At 34.7% G+C, this 19,447-nt stretch overlaps 2 protein-coding genes across 2 annotated transcripts; both read left to right on the plus strand.

Moving 5' to 3' along the window:
• The first annotated feature begins 7,472 nt into the window (after window positions 1-7,472).
• On the plus strand, window positions 7,473-10,799 carry LOC122508901. Its single transcript, XM_043622568.1, has one exon. The coding sequence runs from the start codon at window positions 7,473-7,475 to the stop codon at window positions 10,797-10,799; it is 3,327 nt and encodes a 1,108-aa protein (XP_043478503.1).
• Window positions 10,800-16,732: 5,933 nt separating this feature from the next.
• Window positions 16,733-17,987, plus strand: LOC122508859 (protein TsetseEP-like). Its single transcript, XM_043622454.1, has 3 exons — window positions 16,733-16,877; window positions 16,976-17,085; window positions 17,193-17,987. The coding sequence occupies exons 1-3, from the start codon at window positions 16,735-16,737 to the stop codon at window positions 17,558-17,560; spliced, it is 621 nt and encodes a 206-aa protein (XP_043478389.1). The 5' UTR covers window positions 16,733-16,734; the 3' UTR covers window positions 17,561-17,987.
• The last annotated feature ends 1,460 nt before the right edge of the window (window positions 17,988-19,447 follow it).

Genomic DNA, 19,447 nt, shown 5'->3' on the forward strand with positions numbered 1-19,447 from the left:
CACTTATCCCACTTTTTCTCCCAATGTTTTATAAACCATTTTATATAAGCCCCTCAAATAATCTTATATTACATTAAATCAATAAAATTTATGAAACATTTTTAAAATTGAATTATTTAATAATTTACAATTTAAAATTTAATATAAAATTTATATTTTATTAATTTATATAATATGCATATGAGCCATTCTATTATATTTTGACTAAAGTCGTTGCCGACTAATTTTAAAAAATTATTATATTTTGCAGGAATGATTTTAAAGATATTTGGATCATCGAAAAAAAAAAATTTTTTAAATATTTTTTATATTTATTGTAAAATAAGCATCTTATTATTATTGCCTAATTTTCGTAATTTTTCATTTTTCTGGTCAGAAGTTATTTACATTTTAAAATCGTAAAAATAAGCAAAGTGCCAGTTTTAATTGCTTATTTTTTAACATTTGTGAAGAAAAAAAGGAAGAAAGTGATAAAAAAAACTAAAAGTTATTAAAAGTTTCTTTATATTTTATAAGGTTTTATTCAATTTAATGATTTCTCTTTCTCACATTTAGCGAATGAAATTTGAAAAAATAGGTTATTTGCCAGGTGAACTTTAAAATAATTTTTTATTTAATATTTCTTAATAATAATTGTTTCTATCAATTTATAATAATAAAATAATCCATTCATAATAAATTCTAATAATTTTTTACGTTTTCATAGTAAATTATGTGTTTTCTTTAATATTTTCTAATAGACCGTTTTTACGACTTTATATACTTTAGATGCTTATTTTACAATAAATATAAAAAATATTTAAAGAATTCTTTTTGTTCGATGATCCTAATATCTTAAAAATCATTCCTGCAAAATATTATAATTTTTTAAAATTAGTCGGCAAAGACTTTAGTCGAAATATAATGGAATGACTTATATATATAATATTTATTATAGATTGTAATTTATAATTTAATTTAAATAATAATAAATTACTAAATGTTTTGAAATCACTACAAAAAATTTTTACTTAAAGAAATAAAACTTTACTGTAGAACGTTATTTTCATTTATTTATCTAAAGTTGATAATAAAGGCATAAAAATAATTGACTTTATAATTTTTTAATATTCGCGGTCTCAACGATGCGCATGTGCGCAGGGTGCGCAGCCAATTTTCCCAATATGGCCGAAAATGTACTTGTTGATGTCCGTCTTGAGTCACATGACGTCCAGTTTCGCTCTGAGCATGTGTTTTTATCGTTGGGTGAATGTCGTGATTGTTTATTATTTATAAAAAGTGCGTGTGCAGATCACAGTTTTGTTTCTTTTATGTTTTATAAATATTTGTTTTTGTTTAAACTCGTTTTTAAATTGAAAAATTAAAAAATATAACGGTCATAACGAACAAGATCATTTAAAGTTGATTTGCTTTGAATAGAAAGGCTCTTAGACGCAGTCCAAATTGTTAATTTATTATATTATACAGTTGACTTTTGTTGAATTTGTGTTGAAAAGTTTATATTTATTACGAATTATGATCTCAGCTGTTTATTATAGGTTATTTAGAAGGTTATGTATGTTCAAGACTAAAGAGAAAAATGTTCAATATTAATGCCATGTTTATATTATTGAAATAAAAAATTTTTATGAAATATTTTTAAATTTAACCTTAGTTTTTTGTATTTAATTTTTTACAATATATTTATCATAAATAATCCTTAAAAAACGCACGAGACTCGCATTTCACTCTCATGTATCATGCTCCTTTATGACATGCGAGCGTAATGCGTCTCATATGAGGACGCATCTGTCTGCATCAGTGAAGGCACAAGTGCGAAAAGAAACCTCATACATGCGAGCGATATGAGACGCATATCAATCTCAAATTGTTATCTGGGTAGAAACCACCGAGCGACAAAATTAAGGTCAATTGCATAAAGTAAGAATTTTTTTTCTATATTGGATGGGGAGTGGTCAAAGATTGGTGAAAAATTGTCCTCGTGGTTTATGGACGGCCCCTAAGCTTATACCGCGGCTAATATCATGACTATCAATAAATCTCGGTGTCAATCTTTTGACAAAGAAGGAAGAATACTTCAATAAAAGAATTCTTCTAATTTGTGATGAATTTATAAAAAGTTTTTCTATCGCTTAACTAAACTAAAAACTGAAAATTTAAGGAAATAATTATAAAAATAAAAAAATATTATATTTATGTCGTGAAACTGCTCAGTATGTTAAATTTAATTTTTGGTTTTCGTGTTTTATGTTTTTTAAAAATTCTTCAAAAAAATTTGTAATTTCTTTCTAATATTTCCGAAGAAGAAAAAAACATCTTATAGTCTTAGTCACATTTTCATATACACACAATGAAATAAGGTCGTAAGTATAATAAGACAAAAGCAGAAATATCGCGCGCGCTTTAGCGCGCGTAGCTCTGCTAGTTTATTCTTTAAAATTTAATAACTCAAAAACAAAAAAAGGGCATTCTGAAAATTTACATGCCGATAGGAAAAAACCTCAGCTTTCGTTTGCAATAATTTATTTTCAAAAAAAGCGGACAGATTTTTGGGAAATTGAAAATTAAATATTAATTATAAAAAATTAGGGTAAATTTTTAAAATATTAAAAAACAAAATACAACATTGGAAAGAGGACGAAAAAACCTTTCAGAAACATTCTCAAAAATTTTTCCAATTACAAGTATGTTCAAAAAAAATTCACAAAGTAGCCGATGTTGGCAAAATTGGACAAATTGACCCCCTTCTACCCTCTCCAATTTTTCGAAAAAATCAAAAATATTTGTTGGGTCACATTTCTACTTGATAGCACAACAAATTCCTCGAGTTTTAATTTTTTCGAGAAGTTGAAATTTCAACTTAGGACATTTCACGTAAAATGCTTTATATATGAGGAATAAAAAAAACCTATAGCTCAGAAAAGTTTAACATAAATTACTTAAATAAATTTCCATAAATTACCACGAAATTTTTTTATAAATTTCTATAAATTACCAAAATAAAAATTTTTAATTGTGATTTCTACTTTGCATATTTTTAAAAATTACCGTTAAAATTTCTTTAAATTACCTTACAAATTGCCATAAATTTCCATGAATTACCGCGAAAATTTCCATAAATTACCAAAATCCAAATTTTTATTAATAATTTAAATTTTACATATTTTTATAAATTATCGCGAAAATTTCCATAAATTTCCAAAATAATAATTTTTAAATGAGATTTACGCTATAATATTGTTTAAATTGCCGCAAAAGTTTTTTTTAACAGAATGTGTCCATACAGTGAATTAGTTAATTACTACACTTGTTTACAACAAAAATTATAAATAATTTTTTCGGCCCGATATGGATTTTTCTTTTTAAAGCCTTTATCTTCAAAAAAATTTATTGATAATAATCATAACGATAAAATTTTTTTTTAATTTCATAAACCAAATCGTGCGCTACTCGGAGAATCACCCATTTTCCAAAAAAATCACTTATGCAAAATTTAACTTTTTGCCCCAGTGTCCCCTATTACAAAACAAATTACGTTTATAATATGAAAAATATAAAGTAAAAACGATACAAATATTTTCCATCAGTATATTATAAATTTTAGTATATCTTTACTTATACTTATTTCTTATATGAAATCAGTAGATATAATTTTAATTCAATTTCAGATAATTATCGCGGAGTAAGAGGTGGAAAAAATCAGAAGTTGAAAGAAAAGAAAAATTGTAAATAATTTAAAACTTATTTTTTCATCAATGCTAAAGGCAGCCTCTGAAAACTAAATTTTTAACAATTTAATAATACTATTGTTTATCTTACGATAAAATGTTTCTGAATGTACTTGTATCAGAATAAAATAAGTTTCATATGTTATGAAATGAATAATTTAGTTTTCCTTTGCGACGACAAGAAGCATTGGCAGCTGGATCTGCTAACATTGCCGAATATTTTAATCAGTGGATGCCGTTAAAACATCCGAATGGATACGAGCTAATAAATGAGGACTTTTTATCGATCGGATTAACTAAAGAAATTATTAGCACGAAATATTGGGATTTCTTTTTCAAGGTCATTTCGAGCGAATGCCAACTGCCAGTGAAGGACTTCACGGGATTAAAATTACAATCCTATCTGTCGGAAGAAAATCAAGGAAACCTGAATGAAGGTGTGCATATTACGACTTTTATTGCTAATAATTTTATACAAAATTTAGTAAATTTGATATTTAATTCGTAAATTTGCAAAAAAAAATTATTTGTTTTATAAATTTTATTTTATTATAGATTCAAAAACAGCAATTCAACTGCTGTTATTGCCACATTTCATTCAGCCTCAAAATTTTCTGAAAAGTTGCAAAAAAAAGTCGTGGAAACCAAGCATCGCAAATGCCAAAGACAGTCTGCTACTACACGTGAAAGTTAGTATGAATGAATTTTTAATAAATTAGGATCTATTTAATTTACTCTAAATTTTTACGTTAAAAAATTGCCATTTTTTAGAATTATCGTAGTTGGGTCTCAAATCACAGAAATCACTGAGTCTTACGTATGTTTCGACAACTTGATCTACAAAGTGAACTCAACCTTCGAAGCAATCGACCTTTGCTTCAAAGTTTTCCATGTGATCAATGCGTAATATTCTCTCGAGAGTGAGAGTGAGCTCGTCCCAACGTTGACATCGAAAATGGTTAGTAATTGTTCAATTATTTTCAAAAGTAATAAAATTCTTTCCATAAATTCAATAATGTTCAAAATTGTTTAAAATTTCTCATTAAAATTTCAATTATCTTTATAAAGAATAAAATTCTTCTTCGAAATTTTAATTATTTCTAAAAAGTATCCTAAATTCAATAATTTTTAATATTTATTACTGTTTGGGTTTCGAAGTGAACCACGGGTGTCCTGCCGCCCGGGGGGCTGGCGCCCTGAAGTCTATCGACTGTGGAAGGGGCCGGCCAGGCGATTCCCCCTCTATTCGAGTTCTTCTCTGAAATTCGGGAGTCAGTGAACTGCCTGAGGCATTACTCTTAGTCTTCTCACTTCAGACGGACGCTCGGGCAGATCTTGTGAAAACTTATTTAAAATTTCTATCACTCTTTTTTTTTCTCGTTATAAAGTGTTCTCGTTTGGTTTTTCTTCACATTTTTTATATTTAGTTCGCGTTTCCTTCTTTGTACACGGGGCTGTCCCCCCTCTCAGACAACCCTCTGGGTTGTCCAGCATGGTGTGTCGTTAGTTTAACTTTTTTTTCATTTTGTCCGTTCATTTTTCAGTTTTTCTAAATTAATTCATTAAACTCTAACAGAATTTTGGTGCATCGGCCGGGAATTTGCCTCTATTCCCCCGTTAGTCTTGGACTAAAGAGCAAATTAATAAGGGCAAAAGCAAAAAAGGGTATCTTATTAATTTGCTATCGTGAGGTCGAAGGATAAGGGCAAAAGCAAAAAAGGGTATCTTATCCTTCGCCGAACGAGAAGAAACACACGAGGGGGATAGGGGCAAAGGCAAAAAGGATACCCTATCTTTTCCTGAAAACATCCTCACCGTTGTCTCGCAACAAGATGGCTCCAACCTTGAAAAAACTATTGTCGCAACAGGCCACTCGCCTCGACACAATAAAAAGAACTATCACACGTAGAAAACAGGCATCGAAGGAAGGAACCCTATCCATTCCTCTTCTTAAGTCTAGGTTGAACCAGTTAGAAATGTACTGGAACGAGGCCCGAGAAGCTCACCTAGACATCGTGAGTACTGCGGACTCTGAAAAAGAGCCCTATGTTACTGAACAACAATTTGAAAACATGGAGGTCGAATATGAAGCCGAAACCGATGATTTAGCTTCACTACTACACGACTCAACAACATCCACTCAACATAACGAGCCCTCCAATCTACATACAGGCGGACCAATTTCAAGCAAGTTGCGCCTGCCGAAGTCTACATTACCGCAATTCTCTGGGAAGTACGAAGATTTGGGAAACTTTTCAGATTTATTCCTCTCCATGATAGATGAGGACAAAACGCTGCCTAATGTCGTAAAACTGCAATACTTGAAGCAATGTTTAACCGATGAGGCTGCCGACTTTGTGAAGGACATCAAAGTAGAGGAAGTAAATTACAAGCCCACATGGGAGGCATTAAGGGGCAGATACTGCAACGTACGCCTGCTCATACATACTCACTTCAACACCCTTTACAATCTACCCAAACTACAAAGCGAATCGGTAGCAGACCTCAAAATACTCATCGACAAAACTAGACAAGCTGTCCGCTCTCTGAAAAACATCGGAAGAGAAATCATCGGTGATTGGCTGGTTTACCACACGAGCGAACGGCTGGATCCAGAGTCGCGCCTTCAATGGGAAAACTACCTCAGCACCCGGAGTTCGAAACCCCCCAATTCGGAAGGCAACGACACGGAACCCGATGATTATCCCACATTCCAAGCTTTGGCAAAATTTATCGACGATCGAATAATCACCCTAAACATGACAGACTCGCATCGCTCAACGACAACCACCAACTCGCTCGCGTCAAGTTAAAAAAAAACGAGGACAGAAAAACATCAAGAGGTCTTTTCACAACTCAGAAAAGAGCGGACCTTCAAACCGGAAATGTCCAAAGTGTTCCGAAGAACACTACATAGGTCGCTGCCCGACCTTTAAACAACTTAGCACATTGGAGCGCCTTAACGAAGCACGACGAATGAAACTCTGTTTTAATTGTCTAGGCCTTCACCAAATCAAGGACTGCACTTCCAAGGGACGCTGCTTCGAATGTCATAAGCAACATCACAGCCTTCTGCACAGGCCATCTAGAGACGAAAAATCCGAGCACGAAAAGAAGGCAAAAGGCCCTCACCAGACACAAAGTCCACCGGCTAGTGCAGCATTCTCCGTCCGTACGAATACAACGTCCATCAGCAGATCCAAACGGACAATTCTTCTGGCAACAGCCTGCGCTGTTCTTGAGGGACCAAAAGGCCAAATCAAGGCCCGTGCCATGCTGGATCAAGGATCCGAGGTATCCTTCATTTCACAGGATGTCGTAAGGCAATTGGGACTATCATGCTACCCCGCAAATGTCACTATCCTGGGATTGGGAAACCACAAAGTGGGGGAGGCAAAAACAGTTGCCACGATGACCCGTGCACCAACCCGACTTCCATCTCGAATTCCAAGCTTATGTGGTCCCGAAACTTACATCAAGGCTTCCAACAAGAAGAATAGTGGAGATCGATCTAGATTGGCTCGGAGCAGAAAAGTTGGCTGATCCTCTGTACTACCAACCTGGAACAATCCAACTTATAATCGGTGCCGATTACTATGGACAGTTATTAGTACCAGGGCTGTACCAGATTGAAAACCCAAAAGCAACAGCCCAAAATCAGCTCTGGGCTGGGTTGTTTCGGGAACAGTTCAAACCGAGTCTAAACGGCGGGCGGAACCAACTTCACCAATAACAGTTTCGTCAATGCATTGCTTACCGTCAGAAAATATTCAAGATCAACTACAACGCTTTTGGGAATTCGAAACAATCCCAAATAACAAAGTTATCAAGCCAGACGACGAACGTTGTGAAAAACATTTCGTCAATACACATACACGAACCCCAGAAGGCCAGTACATGGTCCGTCTTCCCATTAAGTGTCAACCTCCAGAGGCTGCGGCTGAAACAAGAAAAATGGCTGCAAGCAGCCTAATTGGAACAGAGCGACGATTTAAACAAGATATCAAGTTATCCGAAGCCTACTGCGAGTTCATGGATAATTACGAATCAGACGGCCACATGGAGAGAGTTCCAGAGGAGGAATTGAACAACCCAAAGGCTTGGTACATACCACACCACGCAATAATCCAACAATTAAACAACTTGGGCTGGAAATTAAGAGTGGTGTTTAACGCATCAAGGTTAACCTCTCAGAAAAAATGCCTTAATGATTTCCTGCATGCCGGACCTGCTCTACAGAACGACATTGGCCTCATACTATTAAACTGGCGCAGACACAGAGTCGTTTTCACCGCGGACATAGTAAAAATGTTCCGCCAGATCCTCGTCCATCCGGAAGATCGCGACCTACAACGGATTCTATGGCGATCAACTCCGGAGAAACCCATCGAAGAATATCGGCTCTGCACTGTCACATATGGCACGGCGTGCGCGCCATATCTCGCCATCCGCACCTTGAAACAACTTTCGATCGATGAAGGAGCTCAATTTCCACTTGGAGCGGACTGTTTGTTAGATAACACCTATGTCGACGATATCTTCGACGGCGATGATGACGTCCTTCACGCCGAGAAGAAACGAGATCAAGTGATAGATCTCTGTGCGAAGGCGAACCTTAAGTTAGATAAATGGGCAGTAAACCACCCCGATCTACATCCTTCATCTAGCGCACCACTATCCTCGGAGATCATCGACAAAAACACAGTCTTTAAGACTCTGGGGATACTGTGGGCTTCAAGAGTCGATTACTTTGCTTTCAACAACCCTCAAAAAACACACATCTCAGGGGATGCGACAAAAAGAATGATTTCCTCTAGCATTGCCCAGCTATACGACCCTTTGGGCTGGCTCGCACCTATCACAGTGGTCGCCAAGATCATGCTCCAGGACCTCTGGATACTCAGAATTGACTGGGATGCTGAACTCCCTACCGAAGTACAAGAGCGCTGGACGCAATATTATCAATCCCTAGTTGGATTATCAGGTATCAAGATACCACGCTGGCTAGGAAGCTTTTCGAACTCGCTGATCGAGCTCCATGGATTCTCAGACGCATCCACTCGAGCCTACGCAGCAGTAGTCTACGTGCGAGTCCTTAAATACAAAGAGGACGGTCAAGTTACACTTCTTGCAGCGAAGTCCAAAGTCGCTCCTATTAAGACTGCAACAATACCAAAGCTAGAACTCTGTGGAGCTGCTCTCCTAGTAAAGCTCTTAAAATACGTTAGACGGCTGACCTTTCTAAATGCTGTGCCTGTGACGGCTTGGTGTGACAGTCAAGTCACCCTAGCCTGGATCAACCAACATCCATCTAAATGGAAAACCTTCATTGCGAACCGTGTCTCCTACATTCAGACTGAACTGCCTTCGGTGAAATGGAGACACGTGCCTAGCCAAGAAAATCCGGCTGACCTAGCGACACGAGGTCTTCAACCAGAGACCCTACGAGAAAATAGACTTTGGTGGAATGGTCCACAATGGCTGTCCCTATCACCGGCTAATTGGCCCTCTCAACTTCAACGTCCCGATACCGAAAATGCGGAAGTAAAAGCGTTCCTCACAGTCAAGAATGAAGTCGAAATTGAGATCCTCTCAAGATTCTCCTCTTTGCAACGGCTTATTAGAGTTGTAGCATTCTGCTTGAGAGTGTTCAAGAACTATAAAGCAAAGGGATCTGAAAACTCTTTCAAGGATACAGTCCTCTCCTCGACCGAATTGGACTCCGCCAAATCGACGGTCTTAGCGATAGCGCAGAGGAAAACATTCTCTGAGGAGATAGACTTACTCAAAAACGCGAAAAGCATTCCTAAACATAGCAAACTCCGCAATCTCAACCCCTTTTTGGATAAAGCGGGAATCCTTCGAGTAGGTGGACGTTTGAAACATTCCTCACTAGCCTTCTCCTCGAAGCATCCACCGATTCTACCAAAAGATTCACCACTGACACCCTTGTATGTAAGCTTAGCGCACAAGGTCTCGGGTCATGGAGGACCAAAATTAACCCTGAGCATCCTTCGAAACTTAGTGTGGATTGTCGGCGCAACCTCACTAGTGAGAAAACTGGTCCGCAAGTGTGTGCCCTGTCACCGAATTAAACCTCGCTTTCCCACGCAGCTCATGGGTGATCTCCCACCCGCAAGAATAGAACCGGCTCGTCCGTTTACGAATTTCGGACTAGACTACGCTGGACCTTTTCAACTGCGGGCCACTAAAGGCCGTGGAATCAAATCCTACAAAGGATACATTGTAGTTTTCGTTTGCTTCGCTACGAAGGCGATTCATTTGGAAGCGGTGAGCGACATGACGACTTCAACCTTTCTAGCAGCCTATCGCAGATTTACAGGACGAAGAGGTCTTTGTCGACGATTGTACAGCGACAACGGAACAACATTCCAAGGTGCCGATCGGAAACTAAGATCCATGTTTAAAAGGGGGTCCACATTCTACATGGAAGCCACAGCGGCTCTCGCAAACGACGGAGCGACATGGAGCTTCATCCCCCCAAACTCACCTCACTTCGGCGGACTCTGGGAGGCCGGAGTGAAATCGGCAAAGCACCATCTGGCTCGACTGATGATTTCGCGGACATTTACCTTCGAAGAGTTTAGCACCCTCCTTACTGAAATAGAAGCCTGCTTGAACTCAAGGCCTTTATGCGCCATGTCAACCGATCCAGAGGATCTTAACGCTCTGACCCCCGCACACTTTCTCATCGGTAGCACATTGGCAATGATTCCTGACAAAGAACCACCGAACGTACCTGACAACCTATTAAAGCGCTACGAACTTATTCAAAAAATAAGGAACAACTTTTGGAGAAGATGGTCCCAGGAGTACCTACAGTCGCTGCAAGTCAGAGGGAAATGGCAGCAACCTTCGGACAATTTCAGTGTCGATCAGTTAGTGCTCATCCAGGACAATCGATACCCCCCCGCGAAGTGGCCTTTAGGAAGAGTGATCGCGGTTCATCCGGGGGCTGACGGGATGGTCCGAGTGGCTACAGTGAAAACAATTCACGGAACATATCGTCGCCCTATCGTGCGACTTAGCCCAATACCGCCACCTCATTAAACAGGAAAAAGTGTCATTTGTCCTGCGGACAAGGCGGGCGGGAATGTTTGGGTTTCGAAGTGAACCACGGGTGTCCTGCCGCCCGGGGGGCTGGCGCCCTGAAGTCTATCGACTGTGGAAGGGGCCGGCCAGGCGATTCCCCCTCTATTCGAGTTCTTCTCTGAAATTCGGGAGTCAGTGAACTGCCTGAGGCATTACTCTTAGTCTTCTCACTTCAGACGGACGCTCGGGCAGATCTTGTGAAAACTTATTTAAAATTTCTATCACTCTTTTTTTTCTCGTTATAAAGTGTTCTCGTTTGGTTTTTCTTCACATTTTTTATATTTAGTTCGCGTTTCCTTCTTTGTACACGGGGCTGTCCTCCCTCTCAGACAACCCTCTGGGTTGTCCAGCATGGTGTGTCGTTAGTTTAACTTTTTTTTCATTTTGTCCGTTCATTTTTCAGTTTTTCTAAATTAATTCATTAAACTCTAACAATTACTTTTAATAAAATTTTTCAACAGGATTATTAAATTATTTAAAAGAAATGTAATAAATTTTTACTCAAACATTTAATTATTTTCATTTTTTCAGAAAATAAAAAAAATTTCAAAGAAATTTAGTTATTTGTAATGAAACTTTAATCTAATTATTTTTTTAACATACGTAATTATTATTCAAAATTTTACTTAAATTCGACAAATGAATTTAATTATTTAGAAATTTGTTGATAAAATCCTTTAGGAGAATTCAAATTTTAAGAAACATTCATATAGTCAATAAATGTGACGCGCCGCGAAGAAATGCACCTGAGAAGCATAAAGTCAATTATTTAAATTTTACAGGAGGAGGAAAAAATGAAAGAGAAAATCAACTCTTAACACGAATTGATAATAATAATTGATAATTGAATTATTAATAATTGAATATTAAAAGTAATATAGCGTGAATTTTTTAAACTAATTGGATTTTGAAAATTGGCAAAAAAATTGTCCGAAATTTAATTAATAAAAAAAAGAATTTTGTTAAAAATTCTTGATAATAATAATTTAATTAAAATGACGGGAATAATTTTGAAGAAGTACAATATTCTTATAATGTAAAATAATGATTTTACCAATTTGCCATCTTTAATTATTATAAAACATGAAATTATCGATATCTTTATGTGTTATGGTTATGAAAATATTTAATACGGATGGGAATGGTAGACCAAGGGTGAATACATGCTGTATTTGTAATGTAAATGCTCCTCAGTTCGCATTTGTTCCTTGCGGACACTGAAATATTTGCTCATTGTGCAAAGAAATATACTCCGAACAGCCAGAAAGAGTTTGTCCGTTATGTCGCATGGAGTACACATCTATCTTAAGAACTTTTTATTAAAGGTTTAGATTATTATTATAGAAAAAAAATTATTAATATAGAACTAACAAATTATTTAGAAAAAATTTACATTATTAATAAGCTAACAAAGCAAATTTGTTACACTGGGGTCAAAAACTTCCAGTAATGATTACTTTTATATGCTCGCTTCACTTCAAAATCAAATATTTCTATAAAAATAGGTGTAAGAGCTATCAAAGCAGGATATAATTGCGAATTCGTCATTTCCGTTCTCTTGTTTAATGAATTAACCTCTTAACGTTCAAGAAATATATTATAAATATTTACATTATAAAATTGGTTGTACCTTAGCCTATTAATTAACTCTTAATTTATTTAATTTTTAAATGCATCTTAGTTTGATTGTTCTTACATCTCTTTTTACAGAAATGATTGTATTGAATTAAAAAGAGAATTTATACGTAATAAGTACGAATGTACTGGAACTTTTTAACCCCATTATATGTTGCAAACTCTAATTTAAAACAAAAAACGATATCACTTAGTTCTATATTAACAATCTTTTTTCTCCGTGAAGTTCAAACAAAAACCTTGTGGTTTTTATTTACACACAACTTTTAGAAACCTTGTGGTTTTTTTAAATTTGATAAATATTTTAATGTATCATTGCAAACAAGAAAAGTTTGTTTTTAAAAAGAAACAACATAAACTTTATAACAGTTTCTTGAAAATAAAACAATTTGTCATGTTTTCCATGTTTTGAGATTTTTTTACCAAATTTATATTATTAATATACAATATACAAAACTATAAAAAAGTGCTGGACTATTGAAGCTATCGGGATTTTTCATTAAAATGTTTAGGTATATTTTATAAAATACTCAGGTATTTGTAAAAAATTTATATGATTTTCAATCTTGAAAAACTTCTTCATCAAGTTTAAATTATTTTAAATAGGCTCGAGGGCGAGGGTGTAAAGCTTGTGGCCTATGCGGATGACCTGTTGGCTGTCATTCATGGCAGTAGCAGAAGGGAGCTAGAGAGAGGAGCACAACGTTTTGTGCTTCGAGAAGAAAACTATTCGTTCGCAGAATTTAGGTTTAACCATAATGACGTCGAAAGCAGTCCATGATGGTGAAAAGAAGTCTTCAAATATAAGGAAAAAAAATAAAAGAGCATCAATGGAAAAGGAAGCTATAGGAACAACATTTACAAGGTTCTGAAGCAAATTCACAATGATGTCGGAATGTGAAGCAAGGCCATGAACATCATGAATTTAACTATGAACCACATATTTGAGATGATTGTAAATGAAGCTTCTTTGTTTGCAAAATATTCGACGGAGAAAACCATAAATTCAAGAGAAATTAAAAACGCCGTTAAACTTTTGCTTACTGGCAAAATTTTAAAATTTGCCATTTTGAATGCAGACAGAGCTATAAAGAAATACAACGCTTCAAAGAATTAATTATCTAGCTGTTTGTGCTGTAAACAAAACTTAAAACAAGTTGAAGCTTGTTTAAAGATCAATCGGCCCTTTTCAGGGCCACGATATTCTAATCATAATTCCAAGGTTATGTGGGGTTGGTAAAATAAAAGGAAAGAGTATAAGATAAAGATCAATTATAAAATTGTTTAGTAAGCTGGCGACCTACTGCCAGCCCCGACCCACTAAAACCCGTAACCCTTCTTTTGAAGCCCTTCACCCACCCTCGGAACTGTCGCAAGACTTTAGCCTTCGAGGGTGGCGCTCCAACTCTGTCGCTGGTGCGACTTAGTTTATTCTCTGCGGTTCTCCTGCGTTAATAGTTAAAATTTTAAACTATTTTAATGTCAAAGAATAAAAGAACAAATGTTAAAAAGTTAAAAAATAAAATTGTAAACGGACATAGAAAACAGAAATGAATCAATTAAATATATATATAAAGGTCAAAAAATAAAATTGTAAAAGGGCAAGTTAAATAAAAACACAAATAAATCAAAAAAAAAATTGGACAAGTGCGAGTTGTACTCGCACTGCAATGGCGGGTTCCGCACACAAATATTAAAACAATACTTGCAACATTGATCGATAATTGGTAGAATTAAAATAAACAATTATAAGAATATATTAAAATCGGTAGGGGGTCAAAATGTCCAAACCAAAATGGCCAATCCAAAAGGTCCAAAGAATTAAAATGTCCAAGTGACAAAATGTCCATGTAATTAAATGTCCGTAGACAAATTATCCGAGTAATTAATTGTCCAATGACAATATGTCCGCTGTATTAAAAGTCCAAAATTGTACATGCAAATAACATTTAAAATTATTTTTTAATTATATTTCTATTATTTATTATTTCAGTTTTGTAAATTTCTATCTAACATCGAAAACTGAAATACTTATTATAATAGAATGACGTGATAATTATACTAATTGATAATTTTGAATGAAGGAAAGAAAACAATAGCTGTGAAAGTAAATCCGAAGATGCATATGCAAAAATTTTTGAAATTGTCATATCTAAGGCACAACTTTTAGGAATCCAAATTGAATACCCAGAAACAGTTATGTCGGACTTCAAACTGATTATTAAAGACTCTTGGATGCCATTTGCATTTTTGAAATTATTTAATCTTTTTTAAACTTGTTACATCCCGAGCAGAAGGCAATTTTATAGGTTAGGTTATAGAATTTTGGAGGAATGGTAGGCTGATTATGGTCAAGTTGGTAAAGCTTGACCTTTATTTTTAAGTAGGATCGTTTGTACTTGTCAAAACTACGGGTTTTGCGTTAACAACAAATAATAATATTCCCTTTTAACAATGTTTATTAAATATTCAAATAATGTTTACAAATAGTTACATAAATGTTACTTACTTTTATTACAGATTAGTCGTAGGATACAGGTTATAGCGCTGGTCGGTATAAGTTTGGTTTCAAGATGTTATTTCAATTGAATGAAACTAAGAAAGTTTGTTATGTTACACTTATGTAACTTTCACAACTTTAGGGTTTTTGCGTTTGTTTCAAGAGCTAGTACTGCTTCTAAGTGTTACTTATCGTCACTTGCACCTATTACGGAAAGAAACTTGTTTCTAAGTGTGAGAAAAGCAACTTGCACAATAATCGAGTACAACGCGGACTGAATTGCCGATTAAAGAAAGAATTAGTGAAAAGCTACAATTAATGAAACTTGACACGCAAAATACGACAGTTAATACATTTAAAATTATTGATTCTAAGTGTCAATTTGCTCTTCTTGCACCTTTTACGGAAAGAAACTTGTTTCTAAGTGAATAACAAAATAGACTTGCACGATAATCGAGTACAACGCGGACTGAATTGCCGATTAAAGAAAGAATACAATAAATTTTATTTAACTGAAGGGTCGCTCTACAATGACTATTGGTCTATAAAACCGCACCGGAACATTTGACAAGCTTAGTGGAGAAAGCTTTGGCTTATATACTCTAAAAATGACAAAAAGTGGGAAAATTCGTAGTTAGTTATGGGGGTAAAGTATGTTATCTACTAGGAATTTAGGACTGTTCGTCTTAATTCTATTTATAAGTTGTTTTGAAGAAGGAGCGCACATTCCTTCATAAGTGACCTAATAATTATGCCATATATGGAAAGTGAAGATCAAATTACATGCTGTTGTCTAGGAGTAACATCTCGCGATAACGATACTACAAGCCCGAGCTTGCGTCGCTCGTCCTTGGCATGGCGCATCGCTTTTCACCTACTTTCATCTATAACATTCCTACGTTGCTTGCTTATCGCGCTTCTTGAGGCTTGCAAAATTTCATGTTTTAACAGCAACAAGAATTGTTCAGATTTCTCTTAAGTTACTGATATTGTTGTTATTACATCTATAGATTATTATATATTTAGTCTTGAATTAAAATACACAATATTTGTGTTTTATGTCTTAATTAATTTTTACTTAATTTGGAAAAATTAAAATTATGCAGAAATAAGGATGTTACTGGGATGTAACAGTCCTCCCTCCTTAAATCTTTCATCGTCCCGATGAAATAACAATTTTAATTGTCTGTAACTTTATAGGAGTTATGAAATATGAAATTGAGACTATCATACAATGCCCTAGTTCTTCTTGATGAAATTACGTTGCTCATTAGCAATGCGGACATCTCTTTCTTATCGATGATACGAAGACAACAAGTTTGGTGAATCGTTATCAACAATACGCTATAATGTGTGATGGGTGTTATGTTGTGAAAAGTGTCATGATTATCTTCTTGAGGTAGGTATGATTTTCATCTTCTTAGAATAGTCAATGACCGCTTTTGGAATGCTCAAGTGGAGATGGATTGTTGACAACATCCTCTTCATCCCCATGTGATGTGGTAAGTATCGGGCGTCTTCAGTATTTGATTTGTTGCGAAGGAGAGTTCATTGTTACAAAAGTGAGTGCAGTAAATTTATTTAACGTTCATGTTTTTATTTAGTTTGAAGTTAATTCAAAAGTCGTTGTTGTTGTTTTTTTTTTACAGTGCCTTATGGAAAAATGTGTGCGACAAATTTAGTTTCCTTTTTCTTGACCTTGCAAAGATTAGCAGCGTCAATTTTTATTCTTTGGATGAAATTGACGTTCTAGAGGAAATGAGCAAGCCTGGTCGACGTAAGAAGGATGCTACTTCAAATTTTATGATTGACCCAAAAACAAGGAAGGCTTCTCTAGTCCGATTAAAAAAGGAAGCTAAAGATGAGTCTCGAACGATGACAAGAATGTTCAATTCCTTATTGTAAGTTTAAAATTTTTCTTTCTCTTTTTATTTATAATAAAGCCCGCTCTTTTTTTTGTTTTGTTTGTTAATATCAATGCATATATTTATATACTTAGTCGTGCTGGTCGTCCGGAAGGATGTTTTTGTGGTGAATGTCAACTTCCTATGGTCGAAATTCCTCGATCGGAGTTTCATTCTTTTGATCATTCATCGGGGGAAAGTGAAAGTTAGTTTTGTCTCTTCTTTCCTTTTCTGTTATAATTTTATATATACACCTATATATAGTATTAAAATTTTTCTCTCTCTTTTTTTTTGTTTCTACTGATGTGCAAGGCATGAGACTGTCTGGGATGTCACAACATTTTTTATCTGGATTTGCGGAAATTCCTGTTGAAACTCAATTCAGCTCTTCACCGGAACCACAGGCAGGACCGTCGTCGGAACCACAGACAGGTGTTTCATGGGAACCTCAGGCAGGACCGTCGTCAGAACCACAGACAGGTGTTTCATGGGAACCTCAGGCAGGACCGTCGTCGGAACCACAGACAGGTGTTTCATGGGAACCTCAGGCAGGACCGTCGTCAGAACCACAGACAGGTGTTTCATGGGAACCTCAGGCAGGACCGTCGTCGGAACCACAGACAGGTAAATATCAATTGATGAATATATATATTTCCTTACCGTTGTGTTTGTTGTTATGATTCAAAAAAAACTTTTTAAATTAATTGGATTTGTTTGTTTATTTCAGTTACAGGTGTCAAACGTGAATCTGATGGGGAGATAATTTGTCCCAAAATTAAACTAAGGAAATTGGACTCACTTTTTGAAACAAATACTCCGCTATTCAGTAGCAATGCATTGTGGTATAAACTGCCAGAATGTCCACCTGGTGGAGATGAGGATCCCCTAAAACTTCCTCTATGTGTTTGTGGAAATTGTTGTTTTTAAAAACTCCTCTTCTTTATTTTTTTTTTTACACATATATACATATATAATTTTTAGTATAAATATTTCAGTATGACTTGATTTTTATAGTATGAATGCAAGAGTGTTTTTTGAATAAATTTGATACATTTCCATAAATTTATGGTTTTTAATATTACCTGAACACATATATCTCTCCTTTTTCTTTTAAAGCTACTTATTATTATCTTATTTATTTACAATATTTTTTGATTAATTATATTATTCCAATATTTTACAATTTTTAATTTACTAAAAGTTGAAAATAAAATTTTAATTTTAAACCTTTTTAATTTATCTATTTACTTCAATATTATAAAATTAATTAAAATTAAAATATTTAAATAAATTAATAATTAACCATGACAGTTTTTCAAAACTGAAGCTGTTTACAAATATATTATGGTCCAAAAATTGAAATTTGAAGGTTTCGTATTAGAATTCTTATTAGGGTTATATATTCTCTCAAGAAGCATGATTTGCATACAGGGATGACGTTTGTGACGCAAGCTATACACAAGCGCGATGATATAGCGAGTCGAATGGTTCTAGCTTCGCTCGGTGTAAGGAGAGAGACGCAAGATCCGAGGAGTGAGCATTGAATAGTGGGCATGGGACTGACCACTCCTTACGCGGCGCGTATCCTCCTTACTCTTCCTAATCGCCTGATACTCAAGACTAGACAACAGCTCCTTTTAATCGCTCAATTTGTTTATAATAATTGTTTAATATATGAAATTAATGTTTTCTTTTGTTTCTTTGCTTACTATTATTAAAATTAATTTAATTAAACAATTATTACAAATTGTTGATTTATTAGATAATTAGTTATTAATATGTTTTAATAATATAATTATATAAATAAAATAAATAATAGAATATAATAGTTTATGGAGTTATAATTGTTAATTAATTATTGTTTTATAGTTATTCGTTAGTTTTTTTTTTGTTCAAATCAGTTAATTTTATTATAATTATGTTAATTAAATTAATTATTAAACTGACTAATTAAAATATTATTATTTATTTATTTATTTTTTTATTAATTTTTTATTAAGGTTAATATTTAAGCATAATTTGCTAATAAGTATATAAGCGTATTTGTTAGTAACATGTTAATTGATTAGCTGAATTAAAATTCATATAATTTTTTTTTTTTTTTTTTAGCAAGCTTTCAACATTTGCCTTTATCATGGAAGAACGGTATTTGAATTTTTAAATTTAAACTTTTTGCCGCTCTTTCATGATGGTAGTTTTTGAAACATGCGTGACGTACTCTCATGCTGGAGGCAATTGTATACTTTGACCACGTGCTCTACTGGAACCACTAATCGGCCATCGCGGTGTGTCTGCGTTGCGTACAGTGATCCAAGCACGGTCAATATACAATCGATGAGTGAGCTTAAGGTTGGCGCGCTTATTTGAGTAGTGCCACCTTATGCTCTATTCATTTATTTAGTTGTTTGGGATTAAAATTGTCAAAGTTTTTAAAGATTTTAAGACCTTTCCTCCCTCCTTAGATTTTACATTGTCCTGAATGTATGGGAATGATCGGGCTATTTGATTTCTTTTTATTTAGTTAATTTTGTGTTGTTTGTATTTGGTTTCTTCTTCTTTTCCATCTT

The sequence above is a fragment of the Leptopilina heterotoma genome, unplaced genomic scaffold (genome assembly GCF_015476425.1).
Source record: "Leptopilina heterotoma isolate Lh14 unplaced genomic scaffold, ASM1547642v1 Lhet_58, whole genome shotgun sequence".
Classification (NCBI taxonomy): Eukaryota; Metazoa; Arthropoda; class Insecta; order Hymenoptera; family Figitidae; genus Leptopilina; species Leptopilina heterotoma.

Coding starts and splice junctions, on each gene's coding strand:
- LOC122508901 (XM_043622568.1), top strand. CDS start 7,473: ATGCATTGCTTACCGTCAGAAAATATTCAAGATCAACTACAACGCTTT.
- LOC122508859 (XM_043622454.1), top strand. CDS start 16,735: ATGAGCAAGCCTGGTCGACGTAAGAAGGATGCTACTTCAAATTTTATG. Junction 16,878..16,975: donor AGAATGTTCAATTCCTTATT/GTAAGTTTAAAA, acceptor TTATATACTTAG/TCGTGCTGGTCGTCCGGAAG. Junction 17,086..17,192: donor TTCATCGGGGGAAAGTGAAA/GTTAGTTTTGTC, acceptor CTGATGTGCAAG/GCATGAGACTGTCTGGGATG.